This window comes from Carcharodon carcharias, chromosome 16, assembly GCF_017639515.1.
Source record: "Carcharodon carcharias isolate sCarCar2 chromosome 16, sCarCar2.pri, whole genome shotgun sequence".
Lineage (NCBI taxonomy): Eukaryota > Metazoa > Chordata > Chondrichthyes > Lamniformes > Lamnidae > Carcharodon > Carcharodon carcharias.
In genome coordinates this window covers 63,395,907-63,411,915 of record NC_054482.1, presented here as the reverse complement: position 1 = coordinate 63,411,915, position 16,009 = coordinate 63,395,907, and the positions used below count along the sequence as shown (strand labels likewise).

At 43.7% G+C, this 16,009-nt stretch overlaps 1 protein-coding gene across 3 annotated transcripts in view; it reads left to right on the top strand.

Annotated features, from left to right (window-relative positions):
• Positions 1–16,009, top strand: part of LOC121288856 (FYN-binding protein 1) — a 110,359-nt gene that overhangs the window by 65,018 nt on the left and 29,332 nt on the right. For all 3 annotated transcript variants that reach the window (XM_041207653.1, XM_041207652.1, XM_041207651.1), the window contains exons 15-16: positions 6,475–6,503; positions 12,818–12,893. In XM_041207653.1, coding sequence (XP_041063587.1) covers positions 6,475–6,503; positions 12,818–12,893 — 105 coding nt within the window. The remainder of the gene's footprint in view (positions 1–6,474; positions 6,504–12,817; positions 12,894–16,009) is intronic.

Sequence of the window (16,009 nt, the reverse complement as noted above, 5' to 3'; positions counted from 1 at the left end):
AAGGGAACATTGCACACTGATGCAGTGTGTGACTCATTTTTGAAATCGTTGATGAGGCAATGCAGAAAAAGTTTTAACTTGCACTTATACTATTGTATACCAGACTCTAAGAATGATTGGTGCTAAAAGAGATGCGGCCAATAGAGAAAAATGTTCTTTCATAGTGCTAACTTCTGTCATTTCTATCCAATAGCCAATCCTCTATCCATGCTAAAATATTACTCCTAACTCCATGGGGAGAATTTTCTCCCCGTTGGCGGGGGGGGGGGGGGGGGGGGGGGTTGGGTGTGGGCGGGCACACAGCTGATCGCGGGCGGTGATTGGCTGTGTGCTGCCATTTTACGTGGGCAGGCCAATTAAAGCCCACTTAAGGGTTCTTCACTTTTTGACTCGGAGTGTGTGTGGCATTCAGGGGTCGGGACGCATGGCGAACATCATTATGCTATGTGAGGCTGAGGGAATTGAGCTACAGGACTTCATTTCAATGGTAGAGGTCAGATTCCCACACAAACCCAGAGAGAATGAATATGTGGCCAGCAGGTGGAGGTGGTATTTTGGGTGACAGGAAGATGCTGCTGGAGACCAAAATGAATGATCCCTGGTATAAGAAATGGCAACAGGAGCAGACCATATGGCCTATAGAGCTTGCTTCATCATTTAATATTATTATGTCTGATGTTGGACTTTAACTCCATTTACCTGCCCACTCCCCAAATCCCTTAATCCCCTGAGAGACCAAAATTCTGTCTATCCCAGCCTGAAAAATATTCAAAAGTGGAGCATCCACAACACTTTGGGGGGAGAATTCAAAAGATTCACAACACTTTGAGTGAAGTAATTTCTCCTCATCTCTTTCCTAAACGATCATCCCCTTATCCTGAGACTGTGTTTTAGACTTCCCGCCCAGCGGAAACAATCTTTGTGTCTAACCTATCAAGCCCCTTCAAAATTTTGCAGATTTCAATGAGACCGCCTCTCATTTTTCTAAACTGCAGAGAATATAAACCCAATTTACTCAGCCTTTCATCACAGGACAGCCCCCTCATCCCAGGGACTAATCTAGTGAACCTTTGCTGCACTGCCTCCAATGCAAGTAAATCCTTTCTTAAATGCAGAGACCAAAACCGCACACAGTATTCCAGCTGTGGTCTCGCCAAAACCCTGTTCAACTGAAACTTATTTTTTCTTATACTCCAATCCTCTTGCAATAAAGGCCAACATGCCATTTGCCTGAATTGCTTCCTGCACTTGCATGCTACCTTTCTCCATTCCTTGTAGGAGCACACCCAAGTCTCTTTGAACATCCATACTTACAAGCTTCACACCTTTAAAAATATTCTGCTTTTCTATTCTTATGACCAAAGTGAATAACTTCACATATCCCTACATTATACTCCATCTGTTTTCTTATTGCCCATTCACTTAACCTGCCTATATCTCTTTGCAGCCTCTGTGTCCTCTCCATAGCTTATCTTCCCACCTAGCTTGATATCTTCAGAAAACTTAGATATATTACCCTCTATCTCTTTATCTAATTCATCAATATAGATTATAAATAGCCGAGTCTCCTTGTGGCACTCCACTATTCACTGCCTGCCAACTTGGAAAAACCCCATTCATGCCTCCTCTCTGCTCTCTATCCAATAGCCAATCCTCTATCCATGCTAAAATATTACTCCTAACTCCATGGAGAGAATTTTCTCCCCGTCGGGAGGGGGTGGTGGTTGGGTGTGGGTGGGCGCGCAGCCAATCACCACCCGCGATCGGCTGCGTGCTGCCAATTTATGTAGGCAGGCCAATTAAAGCCCACCCAGCATGACACACACCCGAAGCGCTCAGCGCTCCCTTTGCGGGCGGGGTGAGTAGGCTGAGTCGGGGCCTGTGCTGTTTCACTGAAAGAGCGCAGAAATCTCCCTGAGGCACAGAGCTGCCTTGGAGATTAGTTTGATTTTGAAAAATTTTAATAAAGAAAAATATTTTTAAGGCATGCCCCCTCATGTGACAGTGTCACACGAGCCGGGACTTGTGAATAAATTTTATTAAAAATTTTTATTAAACTTTAAAAACCTTCATGAAACCTCATCCCGCCCATGGATGAGGGACAGAATTTAGCCCTTGGCTGGCGGGCAGGCAGCCGAACCCCACCGCCAAAACGGGGCCCACTGCCATTTTGAGTGGGCAGGCCAATTAAGGCCCACCCCACAGGCTGCCCGATAGGAAGTGCTATGCGCTTCCTGTTCCAGGGGGAAGGGAATCCCCAACTGTCAAAGTGCACTCTTTCATGCATGTGCGCAAAAGAGCGCACTGCTCCCTGAGGCAAAGTCCTGTCTCAGGGAGTTTAGTGAAAGGTAAGTAAAGTAAAAAAAAGAGACATTTTAAAATTGTTAACATGTCCCCCTCATTTGACAATGTCACATGAGATGGGACATGTTGATAAACTCATAAAATTTATTACATTTTTACAAAACGGTAATGAAACTTCATCCCACCAGTGGACAAAGTTTCATTAATAATCTACAGGCCGCTGGGGCTCCTGGCCTGCTCGCCAGCCTTAAGGTTGCCCGGGCAGGGCATTTAACTTTCCTAATGAGCCTGTCAATGGCCTTAATTGGCCATTGACAGGTTGGCCGGCAGACGGCTGATTTTGCTGTCTGCCCACCTTCCTAAAAATTTAAATTGCCCAGGATGATGTCGGGGATTCCTCCCGATGTCATCCCGCATCATTTTCCCCTTGGTGAGCGGGCCCCGCGCCCAAATCGCCAAGGGGAAAATCCTGGCCGAGGTTTCATGATAAATGCGAAGGCCGCCTGGGCTCTTCGCCTGCCCACCAACATTAAGGTTGGATGGGCAGCTCAGTCAAGTACTTTAATTAGTTTTTAAATGGCCTTAATAGGCCTTTGACAGTTCAGCGGGTGCACAGCTGAATACGCTGCGCAGCCGCCGAACTGAAGATCTAAATGCTGCGCAGTGACGTCGGGATGCACGCCCAACATCACCGTGCATCGGCAACCTGAAGATTCTGGCCCATGAGCCCTTATCTTGCCTATTAAACTTTAGTGTGACACCTTATCGAATGCCTTTTGGAAATCCAGGTATACCACATCTACTGGTTCCCCTTTATCTACCCTATTTGTTACAACTTCAAAAAACTCTAATAAATTTGTCAAGCAGGATTTCCCTTTCGTAAAAGTATGTTGACTTGTTCTAGTCATGCTATGCTTTTGTAGCTCTTTTAAAGCCATCCTAATAAACTAAATCAACAAAATGATGGATAAAGAAAACATAGCCCCTAAGTCAGGTTAGCTGTAAAACCAAGGTTTAAAGAAAATTTACAAACATCAAATCAAAATGTGGTTAAGAGGGTCGATAAAGCACCCCAGTCCTTGCGGCGCCCACCTGGCACGGAAGGCCTCAACGGTGCCGGCAGACACCACATGCTCCCTCTCCAGGGACACCCGGCCGCAGACGTAGCCGCAGAAGAGGGGCAAACAGTCAGGTGGGATGACCCCCTCGATCGCCCGCTGCCTGGACTTGTAAATGGCTAACTTGGCCAGGCCCAGGAGCAGGTTCACGAGGAGGTCCTCCTCCTTCCCAACCTCTCTCCGCACCGGGTGTTATGCTTTTGTAAATGCACTGTTAAGACTTCCTCAGTAATAGATTTCAGAAATTTCCCAACAACTGATGTTAGGGTAACTGCCCTGTAATTCACTGTTTTCTCTCTCCCTCCTTTCTTGAAAAGCAGTGTAACATTTTCCAACTTTCAATCCAAAGGGACAGTTCCCGAATCTAAGCAATTTTGGAAAATCATAGCTAGCACATCCATTATCTCTGCAGCTACCTCTTTTAGAACCCTAGGATGTAGGCCATCAGGTCCCGGGGATTTGTTGGATTTTAATCCCTTAAGTTTCTCCAATACTTTTTCCTGCCAATTTGATTGTCCTAGTCTATATGAAGATTAAAGTCCCCCACAATTATTACATTTCCTTTGTTATGAGCGCTGATAATTTCTTGTTCAGTGCTCTACCAGCAGTATAACTACTGGTACAGAGCCTATAAACTACTTCCACCAGTATTTTCTGATTCTTGCTATTCCTAATTTCCACCCATACTCATTCTACCTCATGATCTTCTGAGGCCAGATCCTTTCTTACTAATGTCCTTGTGCCATCCTTTACTGTCAGGGCTACCCCTCCTCCTTTGCAATTCTGCCTGTCTGTCTGAAATATTCTGTACCCTGGAATATTTATTTCCCAACCTTGATCACCTTCTAACCATGTCTCTGTAATGGCGATTAGATCTAAATCATTTACTTCTATTTGTGCCTTGCAATGGCCTTATTCACTGATGCATAATTTTTGTCAAACTTTCTGACACTTCCTGTCCCAGTCTGCTTGTCTTTACCCCATTTCTCTTCTGTTCTGATGCCTCAACCGTTCTCTTTGGATTTCTATATCTCCCTTCACCTGAACCCTCCCCACCCCCTCTGTTTGTTTAAAGCCCTGTCTGCAGCCCTAGTTCTACAATTGGCCAGGACACTGGACTCAGCTCAGTTCTAGTAGAGCCCATCCCAACGAAATAACTCACTTTTTCCCCCAGTGCTGATGTTAGTGCCCACCCTTCTTCCCACACCACTCTTTGAGGCACAGATTTAACTCTTTAATCTGCCTGACCCTATGCCAGTTGGCACGTGGCTCAGGTAAAAATTCAGAGGTGACTACCTTTGATGCTCTACATTTTAGTTTGGGTCCTAACTCCTCAAATTCTCCTAGGTAGAACCAGGAATGATGTTTTGCTATGTCATTGGTTTCCAAGTGGACTACGGCCACTGGATCTTCCCCCCTCACTCCAAGTTCCTCTCCAGATGTGAGCAGAAATCCTTAACCCTGGCACTGGGCAGGCAATAGAACCTTCGGAACTCCTGGTCAATTAGTTAATAATTTACACAGATAAAGTAATAGAAAGTTGCACTCATCTACTTGGAGACAAAAGAAGAAAACTTGAGACTTTTTTTTAAAAAGTAGAAAAAGGTGCACCTCTTTTCCTCTCTGAACTGAATTCCCACCTGAACGAAACTCCCAACTACACAAACTGTCTATGTCTCATTCAGATGTAGTTTTCCCTCCGTGCATCCCTTTTCTCCGTGCAGTTTAAGAAACCGGTCTGCCTACATAGAGTCTCTGATGAGTCGCTAGCTAGCTTGGCTTTCTGCTATAGTAATTAACACTTATTGAACCAACTAATTTTAGCTGATTGACAGGTAACTGCCACAGCCAAGCAGCTCAGAGTTTAACAAGGCTATTTAACTCACTTGAGGGTTGAAAGTTTTATGTCAGAGCTTGACTCTTAATCTAAATTTAACCTTGAGAAAAAAGGTACAAGAACTTACCACCTGAAACAAATTCCCAACCATCCTATTTCTAAGCTGTCCGTGCCCCCAGTTTCCCTCTATCCAGCTCTACTGTCCCACCGCCCCTTAAACCAGCTTATATTTCACCTCTTTTCTATTTTTCCTTAGTTCTATTGAAGAGTCATACAGACTCGAAACGTTAACTGTATTCCTCTCCGCAGATGCTGTCAGACCAGCTGAGTTTTTCCAGGTATTTTTGCTTTTGTTTTGGATTTCCAGCATCCGCAGTTTTTTGCTTATATCTTAGTGTTTAATTGACTGCCACTTCTCTTCAAGGAATGCCTACCTTGAAGAAGTATTGCTCTTCTCTCTGACAGGAGTTCCGTCTCTCTCTTTCACCTTGTTCACCTTCATTGCTTTCCATTTCTCTCCTGGTGTTTGACAAGGTGTTTACTAAAACTTGCTTTCACAGCCATATTTCCTTCCTCAGTGACTGTCTCCGTCTTCAACTTACCCCAAGTGGATATAAACTGAAGTTCCATCCCTCGTGTTTCGAACCCAACCAGGATTACAGGTATCTCCGAGACATACAACGCTCCTCGGACTGCTGTTCTCGTCACATCCTGAGATCCACACTCAGTGCCATGCGCCGCCATATGAACACACTCGACCTCTCCCTGCAGCAGCACCGCCATACCCTATTTCTAAGCTGCCCATGCCCCCAGTTTCCCTTTATCCAGCTCTACCTGTCCCACCCCCCTTAAACCAGCTTACATTTCACCTTTTTTCTATTTTTCCTTAGTTCTGTTGAAGAGTCGTAAGGACTCAAAACGTTAACTGTGTTCTTCTCCGCAGATGCTGTCAGACCTGCTGAGTTTTTCCCGGTATTTTTGTCTTTGTTCCCAACTACGCACTCTGTCTATATCTCACTCTGGCGTAGTCTCCTCTCCATCTGTACCCTTACCCTGTGCTGTTTGAAAAACCTGTTTACAAAGGTAGCTGGTTAAGGGATAGTCAGGAAGCTGTCATGGATGGGGAAGTTCATATGCTCTGGTGAGAGAGCAGCTACTGGTACTTAAATTAAATGTTTATTTCTCAAATGATTTATCTATTTCATATTTCCACAGTGCCAATTCAAGACCACAATCCACTTTATGTAAGTAATATATTACTGAGGTGCTTTGGAATTTGTTTTAAACATTATTGGAGTTAATTAAAGTGCAGTGATCATCAAGACCAGGATGCAATTGAAACTTGCTCCTCTTAGTTGACCCAAAATATATATAACTCATCAGTTATTTTGGAGTGAAAACATCCTGTAATGTTATTGATGTGCAATAAAACTATAAATTCTGGAAATCTGGAAGTAAAATAAACACAGAAAATATAAACCAAAAATTACTTCAGCATGCAGTCATTTGGAGAGTCAAGCTAGTTTATTTATTGTTTCTTACATCTGCATTAAATTAGAAATTTGCTTCTGATTTTATCATGGTGACTCTTAGGGCTGGACTTTCCAGCCCCATGTGCTGTCGGATAATCCGGTTTCACCGAAAGTCAATGGACTTTTGTCTGGGCTGCCGAATCTCCCACAGCGGGTCCCACCATGGTGGGGCCAAGAAATCCTGGCCTTAGTGGGTTTTTTTTAATTCTTTTGTGGGATGTGGGCATCACTGGCTAGGTCAGCATTTTTAATGCCCATCCCTAGTTGCCCTTATGAAGGTGGTGGTTAGCTGCAGCTCATGTGATTTAGATACGCCCATAATGCTGTTAGGAAGAGAGTTCCAGGATTTTGACCCAGTGGCAGGGAAGGAGCGGCATTATAATTCCAGGTCAAGATGGTGTGGGGCTCGGAGGGGAACTTGCAGGTGGTGGTGTTCCCATGCATCTGCTACCCTTGTCCTTCTAGGGTTGTGGGTTGTGAAACTTTGGAAACTTGCTGTCAAAGGGGCATTGATGAGTTGCTGCAGTGCATCTTGTAGATGATGCACACTGCTGCCATTGTGCATCAGTAGTGGAGGAAGTAGATATTGAATGTGGTGGATGTGGTGCCAATCAAGTGGGTTGCTTTGTCCTGGATGGCGTCAAGCTTCTTGAGTGTTGTGGGAGCTGCATTCATCAAGGCAAGTGGGGAGTATTCCATCACACTCCTAACTTGTGCCTTGGAGATGGTGGACAGGCTTTGGGGAGTCAGAAGGTGAGTTACTCTTTGCAGAATTCCCAGTCTCTGTCCTGCTTTTGTAGCCACAGTATTTATATGGCTGGTCCAGTTCAGTTTCTGGTCAATGGTAACACCCACCCCGCCTCCCCCCCACCAAGGATGTTGAGAGTGGGGGATTCAGTGATGGTAATGCCATTGAATATCAAGGGGAGATAGTTGGATTTCCTCTTGTTGGAGATGGTCATTGCCTAGCACTTGTGTGGCGTGAATGTTACTTGCCATTTATCAGCCCAAGCCTGAAGCTTTTCCAGGTCTTGCAGTATATAGGTACGGACTGCTTCAGTATATGGCCCCAATTGTGTGAGGTTTCACCAATGGCATGGAGCTTTGCTGGTGGAGGTAAAATTCAGAAATTTGGATCCTGAACTTGTTTCCAATTCTGATGTTTGAAGAATGAAGAAGGACTATAGGCAAGTCAACTCCACATATCTTAGAGAGTCAAATTATTGAAATGGGACCTTACATTGAATTCACAACTATGGATGAGGTTGTGCTCCCAGCATGCTTGTCACTTTATATAAAATGGATGTCTGACTACTGCACAAGCCTGGCCTACTTTGGCCTGTTTGATAAAGCAAGGATGCTGGCATTTAACTGAAACATTTTACTACATAAAGGTGCTATATAAATGCAAGATTGTTTTTATAGGGAGTATTGGTCCAGTTCCTACATGCTATTTCCATGTCCATTTATGGCTTTTTGTGAAAACTTTGTTTGCCTTCCTGCAGTCTTACCATTGTTTCAGTGTTAAAAGTGGCATCTTATAAATTTGGGAGAATATCAGTCTATTTGACAGTTCCCATGATAGTATTTGAATTAGTTCTCTTTGTCCAATTCATCAGAAGATAAAATGTACAGTTAAAATGCACATCCACTGTTATCTTTGCACCTGTTATTTCTCAAGGACTTTGATTTGCAAGGACCATACCCTTCCTATCTCTGCGTGTTCAAGGGAACCTTTATTCAATGCCTCTTTTTCACTACAGAGACAGTGACTAAGATGAGTCATCTGCTATGGATGACCTGAAGAACAATCTTCTCTTATATGTGAAGGTCACAGTCTTCAGCTTCCGTGCAAAAAGATCCTTCCAGGTCACAACAGAGGACATCAGGCAGATAAGCCAGTTTGTAGTTCATGTTAAGACGACAAGATCATATTTTTACTGTTGGTAGGCTTTGGATGAGGAAGAGAAGGAGGAAGGTAATGTGGAGAAAACTGATGTGCAGGTGGGGAGACTGGGGCAAAACTATGGAAACTACTTTTAACAATGGACATATCCTTCCACTGTTTAACTTCGTTTATGGATGAAAAGCTATACTATGTTCCTCTCTCTCCATCCACCCCCCCCCCCCCCGCCCCCCCAACTCCCACCCCTCCTCAACAAAGAAAATATTACACATTCTGAGTACTTGGGCTGAGCTACCACCTTCCTCTGAACGCTTATTAGAGCTTATTTCCTCTTTGGGTGGCTCCCACCACCTGTCAGACAGGCATACAGTACTGGAGGTGCTCTGCAGAATAAGAAGTCTGCCAAATTCCTGACAGGGTTATGTCCACTGGTATTAGAATCTTCTGTCTGATCCTAGAGAACACTGGACAGAAGGTTTGAGATCCCTAAATATTGCTGGTGAACCAGGGATGAGGTTATTAGAAACATTGAAAATAGGAGCAGGAGTAGGCCATTCGGCCCTTCGAGCCTGCTCTGCCATTCATCATGATCATAGCTGATCATCCAGCTCAATAACCTGCTCCCGCTTTCTTCCCATGTCCTTTGATCCCTTTTGCCCCAAGAGCTATATCTAACTCTTTCTTGAAAACATACAATGTTTTGGCCTTGTTCGTTTACTCTTGTTCTTTTTGCCTCCATGGACCTTCATGGTGCTTCCCTGTTCTATGGGAGATTCTCTGGCACATGCCTCCTACCAGTTCATTGTGGAGCCCATTTGTTTACAAATGTATGGGCACAACAAAGAGGAAAGTGAGGCGAGAAGGCTAAGATTCTCCCTTCCACCTCAAAGGTTTTTTTAATGCTGGCCCTGTGCTTATAGCACAAACGTAATTCTGCCTATTCTGGGATCTGGAGGAATTCCTAGGGCAGCTTAGTGGGACAGAGACCTAATTTAATGGGTTTCCACACCTTATTACTTCTTGCTGCACCTGGATTCTCAGTATTTGGGGTGCTCTTGAAAAACTGATTCACTTGAAATGCAGACTATTCCTGCTTCAATGTCATTCTTTTGGCAATGGGATGGAATTCGGTGGTTTTGCTCCTCTCTTCTTCCCCGTTCTCACCCTTCCTCTTTTAGCCTATACTTTACTCCAAGGGGTGAACAAATTATTTGAAAAACACAATAGTGGAATAGATGAGCAGAAGTTTCAGAGATCCATAGACCTGGTTGCAGGCAAACATCATGTGAAAGCACAGCATTGTTTTCACATGTACATTGACAACACTTAGCCATACCTCACCAACACCTTTCTTAATTCCATCATTGTTGCTAACTTATCAGACTACTTATCCGATATCCAGTACAAGATGAGTAAAAATGTTCTCCAATTAATTATTGAGAAAGCTGAAGCCATTGTTTTTGGTCCCCAGTCTAAATTCTGTTCACTAGCTACCAACTCCATTTCTCTCCCTGTTAACGGTCCAAGATTAATAGTCTGTTCACAATGTCGGTGTCACGTTTGATTCCAAGATGAGTTTCTGACCTCGTATTCGTGTCAACACTATGACCACCGATGTGCACCTCCTGTAACATCTCCCAATTTCACCTTGTCTCAGCTCATCTGCTGCTGAAACCCTCGTACATGCCTTTGTTACCTCTAGGCTCGACTATTCCAATGTATTCCTGGGCTGTTCTCCTACACTCTATAAACTTGAGGTCATTCAAAACTCTGCTGCCCGTATCTTAACTCACACCTGGTTCTGTTTTCCTATGACTCCTGTGCTCGCTGACCTACATTGGCTCCCAGTCAAGCAACATGTTGATTTTAAAATTCTCATCCTTAATTTCAAATCCCTCTATGGCCTTGCTCCCTCCCTATCTCCGTAGTCTGTTCTAGCCCTACAACCCTCCAAGATGTCCGCACTTCTCTAATTCCGATCTCTTGTGCATTCCCAATTTTTGCTCCACCATTGGTGGCCATGCCTTCAGTTGTCTAGGCCCAAAGCTCTGGAATACCCTCTCCACACCTTTCTGCCCTTCCTTGCTTTCCTCCTTTAAGACCTTTCTTAAAACCTAGCTCTTTGACCAAGCTTTTGGTGATCCGACCTACATATCTCGGTGTTTTACTTGGGCAGAATTCCCCCTCCCCACCAACAGTTGGGGGGGAAGTCCAGGAGCAGACGCGTAGAGACGTGTCTCCAATCGGCCGCCATTTTACCTGGGTGGGCCAATTAAGGCTCACCCAGCATGATATCCGCCAGGAAGCGCCATGCGCTCCCTGTGAGGGCTGGGGGAATCCCTGAGCCGAGAACGCCCTCTTTCGCGCATGCACGCAAAACAGCACACTCATCTCCCTGAGGCTGAGTGCTGCCTCAGGGAGATCGGCTCCAAATGTAAAAGTGCTAAAAATAGAAAAATAAAATTTCCCTGACATGTCCCCTCATGTGACACTGTCACATGAGTTAGGACATGTCCATCACTTTTAGTTAAATTTTTAAAAAACCTTCATGAAACCTCATCCCGCCCCTGGATGAGGTTTCATGTTTTCTCTGAAGCCCACCAGGGCTCCCGGTCTGTCCACCAACCTTAAGGTTGGATGGGCAGGTCCATTAATGATGATGAATTTGTAAATGGCCTCAATAGGCCGTTGACAGTTCGGCAGGTGCACAGCTGATTCGGCTGAGCCCCCGCCAACCTGAAAGTTGAAATGACACAGGGTGACATCGGGAGTTCCACTTGATGTCACCCCGCGTCATTTCACATGTCGGCAAGCAGGCCCCACTCACCGACCAGGAAATCCTGCCCTAGGTTTCAGAATGTTTGTGTGAAGCGCCTTTGGATGTTTCATTACAGTAAAGTTGCTATATAAGTTGTTGGTATATAACTTCATAAGTGCAGTTCTTCTATGTGCTGCAATACATCTGAATGCTTTGATGATCACTATTGGCAAACTACTTGACATTAAACCCATTGTAGCTCAGCTCTTTATAGTTCTCACTTGATGTACAGGTATTCAGGAAAGGGTCATTGGATAAAGATTAGGAGCTGGATCCCTGGTTTAATCAACATTTTTCTTCTCCCTCCCTTAATCATTGGCATTGAATCAAGGTTTAGCCAATTTATTGCTTTTCTAACTGAGACTGACTATCTTCATTTGGATCAGTTATTCAATGGAAAAACTCACTAAAACATTGGAAGATTGTGACTAATTTTAAAATTGGTACCACATTTATACTTCTTGTTGGGTACTCATTTGTGTACTTAAATTCATGCATGTTAAAGAAAGGACAAATGTCTTACATAAATTTCAGTTAAAACTCTGCTGTATCACAGCATTTCATAATCAATAACAGGTTACTTTTAAATAGTATCTTTTAATGTAGAGAAATGTCCCAAAGGACTTCACAGAGATGCAAGGGGAAAAAATGCATTCTGAGACAAAGGGGGAGATGAGAAGGTTTGTGGGATTTATGGAAGATCATAAAGGAAAAGACAGAGGTAGAAAAATGGAGTAATTTTCCAACAATGGAGCATAGGTGACTGAAGTGCAGCTGCCAATGGTAGGATAAAGGAGGAAGTGTGATGTTCCAGAGGCTGTAGTTCAGGGAAGGAGAAGGTTGTACCATTAGAGAAGACAAAAGATGGGAGGGATGAGACCATGGATAGACCTAAACATGAGGAGGATGATTTTAAATTTAAGGTATTGGGGACCAGGAGCCGTTAGGAGACTGAGGACAGAGATTTTGGACAAGTGAGATTTGGTGCAGGATTGAATATGGCATCAGAGTTTTAGAGGAGCTGAGGTTTTTGGAGAATCAGCAACCAGTCAAAACGTTAATGGTCAAATCTGAAGGTGAAAATAGTCAAGTCTGGAGGAATTCAGCAGCAAAGTGGCTGAGTTGGGAATGGAAACACACAATATTATGGAGGTAGAATTATGAAGAGAGGATGTGAATGCAAAAGCTTGGCTCAGGATTAAATAAGACACCAAATTTTTTTCTGAGTTTCAATGTATATTCATGTGTTTTTTAAAACTTCTTTCGCCTTGTTTCTAATCAACTGCATTTTATATTCCTCAGCTTTAACTGACTCGGAAAGTGGTACAAATAGTTTGTATGAAGATGTTAACAATGTAAAGGAACATGGTGGTTTTGAGTAAGTGATTAAATTGCCATTGTCACTTTGTCACCTACAGATTACGTGTGCATATGTGCTCATCAAAATGATATTTGTTAACGGAAAGAGGTTTCATCCTTCAACTTTTTTCCCTCCTTTCTTCATGACCATGATTCATCTTGTGGTATGATTCCAAAAAGGTTTTCCTAATACCATTGTTAGTGTGGCCTAGTCAGAATGTCAACAGATAGTGATTGTTGTGATATTGTATGCGTGCCAATGCAGACAATGACATGTACCTTTTAAGAAGCTGCATAGTGACAACTCTGTGACACCACCATGTGAGAGGCTGGAGTATAAAAGTACTCCATGTTAGGTGCTCACTATTGCCTGTGTTCTCTATTGCAGATGCACTCTACTGCCTGTGACCCTGTCCAGATCAAGGCCTGTGCTGAGCTGTATATAGTTGTTGCTAGTAATAAACTTCAGATACTTGTGTTCAACCAGAACCCTTGTCAATCTGAATATCTAACTTAGTATAGATAACATAGAGACAGATCCCTTGAGGTCTACATCGAGATCCTCTACATATGTGGTGGCAACAGACTGCGACATACTGCAGCATGGTTGGCAGCGGTTGCTCCAAAAGATACCACATCAGTGGAGGTAACTGCTGAAGATACCAGAATACAAGGCAGAAGACTACTTCAGCAGCAACATAAATTGCAGTGATACACTTATCAGCTCCAATCCAGACTCCTCAAGGGAAGGACAGTCTCCAGATTACAAGAAGCTAAGAATCTAAAGTGCGACTTGTAAAATATACAGCACAGCAAAAAAAGGCAAGCTTCTCTTTAGCAGCAGCACTGTTTTAAGCCAACAGTAAAACATTGTTGCAGCATTTATTATCCAAAGCACAGGGACAACAGGCAACAGGTACAGATTCACATTCAAAGAGATACAGCAACTACATTTGTGTAGCAACCAGTGCACCTAATAACCAAGAACATCACAATGGCAAATAAAGATTTGACTATGGACTGGCAAGCAGGAGATCTTGCAGAATTTCAACTCTTTAGATAGAAAACACACTTACATTTTGTAGACCAGCAGGTACAGGAACAAGAGAAAAAAGCTGCCAAATTGCTAATTGCTTGTGGCACCGAGGGCTAATGCATGTAAACTCATCAGGTCCATCCGATGAAGACCAAAGGGACCCCGATTTAAAATCTTCAAATTCATTGAAGATCAACCAAAGGTCTGAATTAACTTTAGAATTCACAGTCTAGAGTTTATGTTGTACAGACAACAGCCAAGTGAAAGCATTGATAAATTTGTAGGCAGGTGCCAGTGCAAAGGAGCCAAATGCAACTTCAATCCCGAAGACCTTGCAAAGAGATTGATGGAGCTTATCATCACTGCAACACCCATCAAGTCTTTTAGGTAAGTGCTACTAGACAGCCAAAGGTTACTGAATAGATGCACTACTGGACAAAGATAGAAAATTTGAGGCATTAGTGGCTGGTGAACAGCACCTTCAAGCCCTCGATCACAAATCTACCATTGCCGCATAACCAAAATATCAAAGACACCCAAAACCTGCATGCAGTGTGGTCTTACACACTTACCCAGACAGTGTCCAGCATGTTTCGACATGTGCAAACTATGCTCTACCAAAGGACATTGGGCAAAAATGTGTCGCAAACGCAACAAAGCAGACAAACCCAGATTATAAAACTCTCAACAAAAAAGGATTCCACAGAAATCTGACATAAATGATAGTTCCAAGGCTCCTCCTGCAAAATGTAAATATATCAATGAAGTGAAAGACACCCCAAATACACCACAGTGTACAGATCCAAGCCAAACCGTACATCATGTCGACCTCGTGCATCATGTGGATGGAGACATAAGAGCTGAAGCATTTGTCACTCTAAATGTGAACTGTGGACAGTACAGCAAAAATCAATACCGGTGCAAGTGCAAACATCTTCACGTTGCACATTCTCAAAGCCACATACACAGGAAAATGGCATAGTGTAGTCCAGTCAATATCTGATAGGCTTATAACCTACAATGGGTCTGACATCCTGTGCACTGGCACCATCACAATACAATGCCAATACGGAAAATCCAGGTGGAAACCAGAGATTTTTTATGTCATGGAAACCAGTGGCCTGGCAATCATTGATCTGCCAGCATGCAGTGACACACACACATGGTTACTATCCACGAAGTGGTAGAGACCACTATGACAGCACAGGAATGTACCAAAGGAAGAATTGACTCCATAAGGAACCTTACAGCCATGTACCCAGATTGCTTTGGAGATTTCAGGGTGATGCAGTGCTGCACCCAAAGGACAATGCTCATCCCACTATCTACTCACTAGAAAGTGTAGTATCCGTTTCCAAGAAAAGTTCAGAGCAGAGTTGGACACACTGGTACACAAAAAAATCATTTGAAAAGTTGAGCACCATACTAACTGGTGTCATTCTTGTCATTCTGTTATCTGAGTATTAAAGAAGGATGGCTCACTATGTTTAGACCTGGACCCAAGATGACTAAACATGGCACTAAAATGACGTCCTGACAAAATCCCCATGTTTGAGGAACTGAATCCCAAGCTTGCGGGAGCAAGGTACTTCTCTAAGTTGGATGCCAAGAATGGCTACTGGTCCATCCATCTGGCACCAGCATCAAAAGAGCTCACCACTTTTTGTAGCCCTTCTGGAAGGTATTGCTTCTTGTGCTTGTTGTTTGGGCTCTCGGTGAGCCAAGACGTGTTCTAACAACACATGAACTGCACCATTGAAGATGTGTCCAGGTGCCTATGCATCGCCGACGACATAGCAATCCTTGGCAAGACTAAGGCAGAACATGACAGCAACCAACAGATGGTCATGAAGGCAGCCAGAAAGCATGGTCTTGTTTTTAATGGTGTCTAAAGCCAAATCAATGTCAGCCCGATCAACTTCTCAGCTCCATCTACCCTTCTCAAGGCATTCGGCCAGTTCCAGTAAAAATAGAAGATACACAAAAGATGCCTACCCCACAGCACAAAAATGACCTGCAAAGGTATCTTGGGTTTTTTAACTTTATATCTCTGTACATCATGGGCTTTGCAGCCAAAGTTTCCATGCTCACGGACCTCC